The sequence below is a fragment of the Diabrotica undecimpunctata genome, chromosome 4 (assembly GCF_040954645.1).
Source record: "Diabrotica undecimpunctata isolate CICGRU chromosome 4, icDiaUnde3, whole genome shotgun sequence".
Classification (NCBI taxonomy): Eukaryota; Metazoa; Arthropoda; class Insecta; order Coleoptera; family Chrysomelidae; genus Diabrotica; species Diabrotica undecimpunctata.
Genome location: NC_092806.1, coordinates 51,333,031 through 51,344,755, shown reverse-complemented (window position 1 = coordinate 51,344,755; position 11,725 = coordinate 51,333,031). Strand labels below are relative to the sequence as shown.

The window sequence follows — 11,725 nt, the reverse complement described above, 5'->3', positions numbered from 1 at the left end:
ATTATGTTTAATATATTATTCAGATAGAGGCCAAGAGTAGACAAACGTAGTAGAGGAAGATCACCTACACGTTAAGCTCACGACATCAGGCGTATCATCAAAAATTGGCAACAACGAGCACAAAATCGTAAAGAAGGGAGGAGTTTAAGGGAGTCCTGTCTAGCAGTGGACGTGATAAATGAAGGCTGGATGATGATGATGATGATTATTCAGAGAGTTGATTTAATTTGACTTGAAAATTTTTTTTTCTGGAAAAAAAAACTTATTTACCAACGCAAAGAAAATTCAACAAAAACAAAACAGACTTAATTTATTAATATCCCGTAAAATCATCTTTAATTTAAGCGTACAATTATTACTAACCATACAACCTATTTTTCATTAGTTTATATATTTTAACAATAATTATCTACTTAATGTTTCTAATAATTATATCTAAACATATAAAAATATTCTACCAGTCTTTTGAAATCATATCAGCTGCTTTCTCTCCTATCATTATCGCAGGTGCATTTGTATGTCCTGCTATAATATTTGGCATAATAGATGCATCAACCACTCGAAGTCCTTGAATTCCATACACTTTTAGCGAGGGGTCAACTACAGAATCAGGATCAGTCTTTGGACCCATTTTGCAGGTACCTACATGATGTTGTTCAGAAACTGCAACTTGCCGTACAACACATTTCCAATAGTCATCACTGCCAAATATCAATGTTTCACATCCAGGAAAGGGAGATCTATTTATCTTCGTATTGTATCTTTTAAAAGGTTCAGATTCTGCTATTTGCATAACCTACAAATAAGTGAAGTGAATACATTAGCAAATACAATAATAAAAAATACACCAAAATGCAGTTGAGTCCATGGTTTTTTAACCCTGTCGTCATCATTCGGAAATCTACCCCACCCAACAGCAAGTGGGTAAACCAATCACGGATTATATTTATTAGGAATAAAATTTGACGTTATCAAATAAATAAATAAAATGTAAAATGTTAGTTTTGCTTTAAAATTTTGGTACAGTTTTACAGCTACAGTTGAAGTGGCTTAATAAATTATTTTAATATCATTAGTGATTAATAAATAAATAAACAATTTATAAAAAAAATTATTTAAATATACAATAATATTTGTAGTATGTTAATTGTAATAGGTAAAAATAAAATTATTTAAAGAATCAAAGATTATTTAGCTCAAATAACAGTGTTGCAAGATTTTGTACGAATGTTTTTCGTTTCTCATATTTCATTTTCATCACCTTCAAAATCTGAACTTTTATCTACAATGTTAATTATTACATATTCGATATTAAAATATATATATATATATATATATATACATATATATATATATATATATATATATATATATATATATATATATATATATATATATATATATATATATATATAACACATATTTTTTTCTCTAACAAACCACTGTTTAATTAATTTGTTAGTATGTTCTACACTTTTCGCCCAGGCGACACCGTTACACTTATGTATATATAATATTTATATATATATATATATATATATATATATATATATATATATATATATATATATATATATATATATATATATATATTATATATATATACATATATATATATATATATATATATATATATATATATATATATATATATATATATATATATATATATATATATATATATATATATTCTGGTCGATTCCTCTTGGCCAATTGTAACAATTCTGGTTTTAACTGATGTTCATTAAAAATACCATTGTATTTCTTCAACCAATCTATAATGTCTCATTTTAATCATTGAGCGGAAGTTTGTGTATTCTTGATTTCACTTTGGTAGGGTGCATTGTCCGGATCTAGGACAATTGCCCGAAAACAGTTTGCCGAAAGATCCCCGGCAAATCCCCGAAAGCAATTCCCCGAATGGACAATTCCGAGAATGTACAATTCCCCGAAACACGAATGGACCTAATAGACAATTGCCCGAATAGATAATTGGCAGAAAAACTTGGTCTTCCTTTTTGAGAGGACGTCTGGTTGTTCAAAAATCAGAAGATCTAGAACGTACAAATTCTATTTGTACACAATGGACGAAAAAACGGACGATTGTATATTTTATTATGTTTTATTCTGTGATATTGACGATTTATGTAATTTTAGTAAAATTTATTGTTATTGTATTATTACTTTTTTTTAAACTTTTATAAGATTTTTCCATAAAATTGTACAATGTTCAGTGACAATAAAGCATATTATTATTCTATTCTGTTCTATAAATTTCCCACAAAAAATTGAGAGCTGCTCATTTCAAGGCATATTACATACTTGGGAAGGTATCTTTTAAAATTATTGGGTGCATTAATGGCTCCAATAGAAGTCCTACAGGAGACTCTCCAGTATAATAAGGTAGTTTCAACAGAAGGTAATGTTACTACGAGAAGGTTTGATGTAACTTTAATTCAAGATCCCTGGGTATACAGTGGCAAAATAAGACGTTTATCAAGAATTGGTGGAGAGCTTATATTAGCCGATCTGCCGAAGATCCGAGGATCTGTGTCATAGTCAAACGACATATCAGAACACGGTCGTTGATGCATTTCTATTCCAGGAATTTACCAACTTTAAAATAAAATATCATAGTGGGAAGAAGTATAAACGATACAGCTCTCGAATCATCATTGTTCCATATAATGATCTCTAACAACCAATACCAAAGGAGTTGGAACATATAGTCAGAGATTACAGAAAAAATTAAACTGCAATTGATCATCTGTTGTGATGCGAATGCTCATCGTCTGACCTGGAGATACGTATGAACACCAAGTCGTTACTACAGTTGGTTATAGAGCATGATTTAGACATAGGTACTGAACTTAAGAAACAAACCAACTTTTGTAACTAAAATAATTGTCAGGAGATAATGGGGAATTCCAAGAGCTAAGTACCCTAGTGGAATAACAAACTTACCAATCAAAAGATAAAGGTCAGTATTCACTCACTCCAAAAGACGTCAGGTGAATACATTCAGAATTCTGAAGATATACTAAAAAAACTTTTCAGGATACACTTTTCTGAGCCTAAAACGAAACTTTTACTACCAGACTTATGTCATCAGACTTTATTGGATACTATAACTTATGATTCTAGGGAAAACTGACGTAACGCAAAAAAATTTATCCAATGCTTCTACAGAACGGAAATGACCTTAAGCACAAATGACCAAAAGGTTGGAGGTTTAATAGAGAGGATTTTATTCTCACACTAGTCAAACCTAAGAAGAAGAAGTCCCTGAGGTTAATAAGTCTGAGATAATTTGTATTCTAGATCTGTAATGTAAGATGTAAGATCTGTAATGTAAGATCTTGAAAAACTGCTCATTAGGCATATTGGTGATGGTGTATTGGTTAAAAGTCCAAAAAATTATTAGTAAAATAAGCGTCCACAAATCTAAATTCATGAAATTTGACAAATGGAAGAATTTAGAGTGATTGGACCCTCTAAGCCTAAATGTTACAAATCTAGATCTAGTTAGTAAAGTAAAGTACGTTGGGGTAAAATTAGAATCAAGACTTACTTAGGATCAGCAGATAGATACAATAACCAAGAGAGCGGTAACTTCGTTAATGTTAGCCAGACGCACTTATGGGAAAATGTGGGGATTTAAACCAAAAAGGTTGTATTCGAGTTATAACATGGTGGTAAAACCAACAAAAACCAACAATTACATATGCGTCAGTGGTATGGTACCTAAAGGTGCAGCAGAAAAATACCATCGTAAATTAAGGACTTGCTCGGGTGGAAGTACAGGGTCTATGAGGAGTAGACCAACAGCAGCTATGGTAGATCACCCTCTTTTACTAAAGACCTAAGCTACGTGAAGATTAGATCAGGATATAGTAACATCATAAATAAAGTCAGTTATATGAATTAGATGATAATTTCTGATCATATAGTACCCAGATACACGCCTATATTACCTTTTTAAGGGGACATTTGCTCACGAGAGGTATGGGACAGTGTAAACACTCGACTCAGACTGCAGAGTTATATCTGCAACATAGAAGACTGGTCTAAAACAGCAGTAAGATCTGGTGTACGAATATTCAATGGTGGTGGTATTTAAACATTTTTTTATAATATATCTCTTTATCTAATTAAAGCAGATCAATATATTATGCACAGATAGACAAGCTGCTATGGGAGCTCTTAAAGTTCTAAGGTAGACCCTCTTAGCAGTTCTACGCTGATGTAAAAATGCCAAGACCAGCGGAACATCAGTCATAGCACCATGACATCAACAAGTGTCATAGTGGTATGACCATCTGTAGTAGAGTATCTGGAATAGTCAATCATATCTTGTATGATTACAAGGCATTAGATCGCAGGCTGCAAAAAATTTTCGAAGACTATCGAATGACTTCAAAAACATAAGATACACATCCTGTAGACCTGTAGAAGCTAGTATAAAGTTCCAAAACCTTAGAATGAGTATAAGGAATGAATGGAAGATGTACATTTAGTAAACTGGCTGCAATTTAAAGGGCGTTTAAAAGAGATGGCTTAAAAAAATCACTCGTATCAGTCCGTTAAGTATGCCTGTGGTGTATAACGCTACCTGCTTTTAAGATAAATGTGTGCAAGTGTTGTAAGAGAAAGAAAGAAGATGAATAAACAAAAGAGATATAAATGTGTAGGAAACTTCTCGAATCTTTATGAGCAAGTGTTTAATGGCACGAGTCATAGTGAACAGTCTTTTAAATTAATATTATCAATTAATCAAAAAAATGTGGAAGGTAGGTTATGTCTTCACTTCCACGAATATACCAATACGCATATATCGATTAGCGAAAATAGTAGTATATGCATTACAAAACTTCATGTAATTTTTTAAACTGTTACAGTTTCCAATTCAGAGCACCAAAAATTTAGCAATATGCATTGACTCTTCGTCATCAGCCCTTTTAGTTAAAAATATTTACTCAACAAATCCAGTAGTAAAATACATTCCGGAAATATGTAACAGACTGGCAAACTTGAAAATATTTCAGTTAGTACAAATTCGATTCTTGAAATATTGGTATCGAACGAAATAAAAAGCCAGATTATGCAGAAAAGTTGCATACCACGTAGCGCTGCACTGATATTCCAATCGAAAATACTCCCTAAATTTAATCTAATATAAAAACCGATCACAACAATAAAGCAAAGTAACTTTAAAAAATGTATGTAACAATAATCTTTCTCCGATAATTATTCCTGATCATAAAATAAATGAAGTGTATAGAAAATATTTATTAGCCTGAGAAACAAAAACCATCTTTTTATTCTAATATTGCAGGTTATTGTAAAGTAAAAGGGATTATATTATTCTTACCACTTTAAGTCCTTCAACTAATGTATTTACATCTTCTTCGCTTTTAAAATAATTTGTTAATATAACAGGAGCTTTCATCGGATCTTTATTCTCTAAATATACCCTTCCTCTACTCTTTGGCTTGAGAAGAAATGGGTTGATACTAAAAGAAGGTTTTCCTACGTGTGGCGCAAAAACTTTTCTAAAGATCTTGGTAGGTATACCAACGAAGTTGCCGATTAGACCAAATAATAAACTATTGAAGGAAGATGCTCCAAGTACTAACTCCATATCTGGGTAGTCCTGTATGGGGGAGGCATATTTTGTCTTTATAAATGCCAGTGCTTCAGCACCTCCTGGTAAAGTTAAAGGACCCTTGCCTATAATAAACAAACCTGATATTACATTTCGATCAATATTCATTTAGAACTTTCAACACAACGAGATATAAGAAAAAAGTGTAGCGAAATCTTACAAGCATATATTAAATACAAAATATCAACAATATTTGACGGGTATTTAATGAATAACTGAACGACTACCTACCAGTTGTGTTAAAATAAAGTTTAGAAAGAAGAATATACCTAGATAAATATTATTATGGGCAATATAGGTAGTATGTAGTATCAATATTAATACGTTTTATGGACACATACAAAAAACAGTTAAATATTTTGTCATTTTCATAAAACACTTTTTTTGGTCAAAGCTCATTCTTTTATCTTAAGAAATCCTCAAACTATGAAATGATAGTTTAATTTAATGCTATGTAATTCAATTTTAAATGAGCTAAAGGTCAACAAATGGCCCTCAGCACTCCAACAATTAAAATTCTTTGGACATGTTATGAGAACAGACACAGAAAACTTGGAAAGACTTATTATCAAAGGAAAGGTAGAAGCCCGAAGATCACGAAGAAAATCCCCAATAATATGGATCGACCAAATTACAGGAATATGCAAAAGAACTATACATGAGTTAAAAGAAATGACAAGAAACAGAGATCTGTGGAGACGGACAATATACAAGAAATGACAAGAGACAGGTAGAGAAAGATAAAAAAGTACACAGTAGAGTCGCAGGAATCGATGAAGAGGTAAGAGTAATAATAAACAATAATGGAGTAGGTATAAAGGTATTTATTAACAATATGAATAAAAAATTGTTTTTGTCCACAAGAATACAAGAATATAAAACTATATAGTAATAGTAATATTATTACTTATCTGGGGGTTAGAGCTAACGCGCATTACAGTGGCTCCGTCCACGACCGTTGGTTGTACCTTGGCCGCATTGAGTCTAACGGTCTAACCTACAATGCGATTAGCTGTACTACCAGTAATATGCTGCTTTTTCGTTGGCCGCCGCTCCGTCCAGTATTTTCAAATTAATTTTTCTTTTCAATTACGGGATATATGTGAATATGTATAATCGTATAATGACACGGAATAAAAAAAATATTGAGTAAATCCAACTTTTAAATATTCCTATAGGTACAACATCATTCCACGTGAAATACTGACATCAACATTTATTTTCTACCAAAGAAATTAAATACCAAAGAATGTAGTGATTATCGAACGATCAGTCTAATGTCACATACCTTAAAAACCCTGCTAATAAGCATCCGTAATAGAATACACGCTAAGCTGGAGATGAATATTAGTGATTCCCAACTTGGATTTCGGAATGGAATGGACACAAGAGAGGCACTATTTTCTTTTAACGTGCTGACCCAAAGATGTTTGGATGTTAATCGAGAACTTTATGTATGCTTTATAGACTACAACAAGGCATTCGATAAGGTAAAACATGACCGACTTATAGAAGTACTCAAAAACAAGAATCTGGATATGAGGGATGTAACATTGATATCAAATTTATACTACAGCCAACGATCAAATGTGAAAATTGAAAGAGAAGTGTCAGAAGAAGTGGAGATAAGGAGAGGGGCCAGGCTGCCGCCGCTATTGTTTAATGCTTATTCTGAAGAAATCATACAAGAAGCTTTGGTAAACGAGACAGTCGGCATAAAAGTGAACGGAAGTTTAATTAACAACATTAGGTATGCCGACGATACAGTCATAATAGCCGACAACTTGGAAGACTTAGAAAGAATAATGAACAAAATATTAAGATATAGTGGAGAATACGGACTCTCTCTTAACATAAAAAAAACCAAAATCATGAAAATTAGCTAGAACAATACAAACGAAATATTATACTGCAGAAATAAGAGTCAGAATTGAAAAAGCACGTGCCAACTTCGTGAAAATAAAAAAAGATTTAAAGCTGCAAAGATCTGACATTGGCCCTCAGAATAAGACTAATTAAATGTTATGTACACAGTGTACTCTACTATGGAGCTGAATCATGTACATTAAACCGAACTACAATAAATTGACTTAACGCGTTTGAAATGTGGACATTTAGAAGATTGTTAAGGATTCCATGGGAAGATAGAATCACGAATACAGAAGTGTTAAGGAGAATAGGCAGAGAGAGGGAAATGGAAAATACAATAAAAGAAAGGAAATTGCAATATCTCGGACATGTGATGAGAGGCGAAAGATACAACATCTTGAGACTCATAATTCAAGGAAAAGTAGAGGGTAGGAGAAGCGTAGGAAGAAGACGCGTTTCCTGGTTGAAGAACCTGAGAGAGTGGTTTGGTTGTAGCTCAAGGTAATTGTTCAGAGCAGCTGCCTCGAAGGTCAGAATAGCCATGATGATTGCCAACCTTCGTCGCGGAGATGGCACTTAAAGAAAAAGAAGATAGGTACAACACAAAGTATACAATACACCTACAGATCACTGTCTAGCCGCATCCTGGTTATTCGTTGTGGGCGTTGTTTTATAAGAGTACATACTAACTTTGGCCGCAATGACCGGCTGACCAGAAACTGGTCGTATTGACGTATGGCCGGCGCGACCAGCTGGCTGAAACGACCAGCAATCCTGATTGTGACCGGCGTCGCAATAGTGCGTGTTAGCTTTTATTACAGAAGAAAAAGGTCAAAATGTATCGAGAAAAACAAAGATAAGCATATATAAAACAGTAATAAGGACTTCGGTGACGTATGGTAGTGAAGTACGGACAATGAAAAATACGAAAATACGGAAAAATTGGAAAGATGGGTAAGAAAAATGCTCAGAGCTGTATATGGAGGCAAAAACATGGTGGAAGGTAGGGTCGATGAACAAACTAGAGGAACTGTATTACGAACCAAGTATCAGACGCTTCATAAAAGCACAGATAGTGAGATAGATAGCGCACGCGATGAGAATGGAAAGAAAGAAGGTACTAAATATGATTTTAAAACGGAGCCCAATCAAAAGGAAAGGACGACCCACACAAAGATGGTTTGATAGCGTATACGAAGATCTCACAAAAGAGGGATTTGATAGTTGTGAAGAAAGAACAACAAACAGAGATAAATGGATAAGAATAGTAAGCCAATTTAGTAAGAAGGAAGCATGACTGGACAAGAAGCCACCCAAGTTGATACAAGTTTTGTAATATATAAGTAATATATTAATTGTATTAATTGTATTTTAGCCCTTTAAGGCCTGTTGCTCTTTGTAAATAAATAAATATATTTAATAAATTACCTTGAAAAAAATATTGATACCAAGTCCAAGGATTAACAGCTAACATATCGTTAAAAGTAACACTCTCATTAACAAAAATTGCTTGCAGTATCACGCCCACGTGGTCTTGCATATTATATCCTACACTTAGGTTCTGAATACAAGAGATTCCCTTATCCTCAAGGTGTTCCTTTGGACCTATTCCTGATATCATTAAAAGGTGTGGACTGTTTATAGTGCCTGCACTTAGAATTATCTCTTTAGTAGCTAAAACTGTGTGTTTTATTCCATATTTAATAAATTGAACTCCATAAGCTTTCTTGGTGGAAGGATCAATTAAGATTTTTGTTACTGTAGCAGATGTAAGAAGCTCAAAATTTGGTCGTTGTAATATTGGATTAATAAATGCTTTCGCTGTACTGCATCTTCTTCCGTGTCGTTCAGTTCCTTTAACTTTCGAAAAACCTAAAATATAACAAAAATTTATATATTTTAATGTTAAAAAATAATATACACTATATACAATAATTTTTTTGACACAAAAGTTGGCCTAATTTGACAAAAACATTTTTTGTTCACTAAAAACAGATCAACGGAAGCATGAAAAAAAAAATAAAAAACGTCAGATATTATACAGATAATTACAACAAGGGGATGGGCAAGCATTACAAAAAATTATTGCAGGAGAATCGACCGAAGTATATCTCACAAGACCCGATGACAACAATAACAGGGCAAGCCGCAGAAGAAGATATAAATAAAACACTAAAGAAAACGAAAAACAACAAAGCACTAAGACCAGGAAACCTAAAAATGGAACTGCTGAAATATGGAAGCGCAAGGATCATATCATATATACGAGGGCCGTTCAATAAAATAGAAGCAGAATAGAAGATTCCAGATGAATACGTGTCCTCCATTTTCAAAAAAGGTGACAAAAGGTCACCAAATAACTATAGAGGGATCAGTGTAATACCTTTAATAGCAAGAATCTTTTCCACAGTAATCTTTCTCTTCTTGATGTGCCCATCCGTTTCGATTGTTGGCGATCATCATGGCAATATTTATCTTATCTGCAGCAGCGCGGAAAAGCTGCACAGATGTTGTATTGAACCAGATTATGAGGTTCTTTAACCAAGATGTTCTTCTTCTTCCTGGACCTCGTTTTCCAAATATTTTTCCTTGCAGGATGGCTTGAAGGAGAGTATATCTGGATTTATTTCGCATAATATGTCCGAAGAACTGCAAATTTCGAGATTTGGTGGTGGTCAGTACCTCTCGGTTCTTATTCATTCTTCTGAGGACCTACTCATTTGTGACTCGGTCAGTCCACGGGATCTTAAGCATTCTCCGATATAGCCACATCTCAAATGCTTCCAGTTTTCAATCTCACATATCTTCGTTCAAGGTCCACGATTCAACACCATAAAAAAGAACAGAGAAGACGTAGCATCGCAGCATTCTTACTTTTGTATCAAGAGAGAGGTTGTGACTCTTGATGAAGGCCCCCATCCGATTGAAGGTGGATCTGGCTTTTCCGAGGCGTGCTCTAATCTCCTGGTTGTTTATGGTACCGAGGTAGTTGTAGTGAGTCACTCTTTCTACAGGGGATTGATTGACGTAGAGTTGACCTTCTTTTATCCTGTTTTTGCTAATTATCATAAGCTTTGTCATCTTAACGTTTATATTGAGTTCATATTGTGGACTGTAATACGTGATTTTGTTCATAAGAACTTGTAGATCTTCTAAGTTGTCCGCAAATACTATGGTATCATCTGCATATCTGATGTTGTTTAGCCGGTAACCATTTAGTAGAATACCTTTTTCAGTTTTGTGCAAAGCTTCGATAAATATTCTTCCAGAGTACAGATTGAAGATAAGAGGAGACAAAATACAGCCTTGCCTCACTCCATGCATGATTTTCACATAGTCAGTGTGTGCACCTTCAACTCTGAAATTTGCTGTCTGATTCCAGTAAAGATTTTTAATTATTTTCAAATCTTGGTTGTTAATTCCCGTTTCTTTTAGTATTTGCATCATCTTGCCCAGACATGCGTATATGTCGCAGTTAACTTCTCTGCATCTCTGAAATAAGACTTGTACTGAGAACAAAGCCTCTCTAGTACCAACAGCATTTGTGAACCCGAACTGGTTGGGGGAAATTTGACTTTCACAGAGCTTGTAGATACTCTTTTGAATTATCTTTGGGAACAATTTTAGGATATGACTTATGTGACATGTTAGTATATTTGGATTGGGTAAACTAAATAATCAAGAAGAAAGACTCATACAGTTTGTCATCTACAGTGAACTTAATCTCATGAATACAATGCTTAAACATTAGCCGCGAAAATTATCAACTTGGACTTCATCGGGGTATCAGCAAACGATAAAAAAATTCAGTAGTTAATATAAAAACAAAACTAGCGATTGTTAAAAACAAATAAAAGAACCAAATATATACCCAAAGAGCTGAAAAATTCAAAGGAGCATAGACTTATTAATACGCATTAAAATACCCAGATCGGCAATGGCCAAACATACTGCAATTTCGAAAGATACGGCAACAACTAACAACACCAAACTACATCTGGTACGTTTGCTTATCTTTCCTATCGTTACCTAGCATGCAGAAACTTGGGCCATCAAAAATCTGACTCATAACGTATAATAACCTTTTAAACGTGGATCTATCGTAGAATGATAAATATATTCAGCTGCTTCGAATACATAGTCAGACGAAGAAAAGCTTTGGAGAGATTGGTGGTTGAAGGAAAAGTAGAT

General features: G+C 33.6%; 1 protein-coding gene across 2 annotated transcripts in view; it reads right to left on the bottom strand.

Moving 5' to 3' along the window:
- Positions 1-293: 293 nt before the first annotated feature.
- The window catches only part of LOC140439503 (glucose dehydrogenase [FAD, quinone]-like), a 51,505-nt gene continuing 40,073 nt past the window's right edge, over positions 294-11,725 (bottom strand). For both annotated transcript variants that reach the window (XM_072529450.1, XM_072529451.1), the window contains exons 4-6: positions 8,963-9,406; positions 5,372-5,730; positions 294-796 (exon numbers count right to left, since the gene is read on the bottom strand). In XM_072529450.1, the coding sequence (XP_072385551.1) occupies positions 455-796; positions 5,372-5,730; positions 8,963-9,406 (1,145 nt within the window). In that variant the 3' untranslated portion in view covers positions 294-454. The remainder of the gene's footprint in view (positions 797-5,371; positions 5,731-8,962; positions 9,407-11,725) is intronic.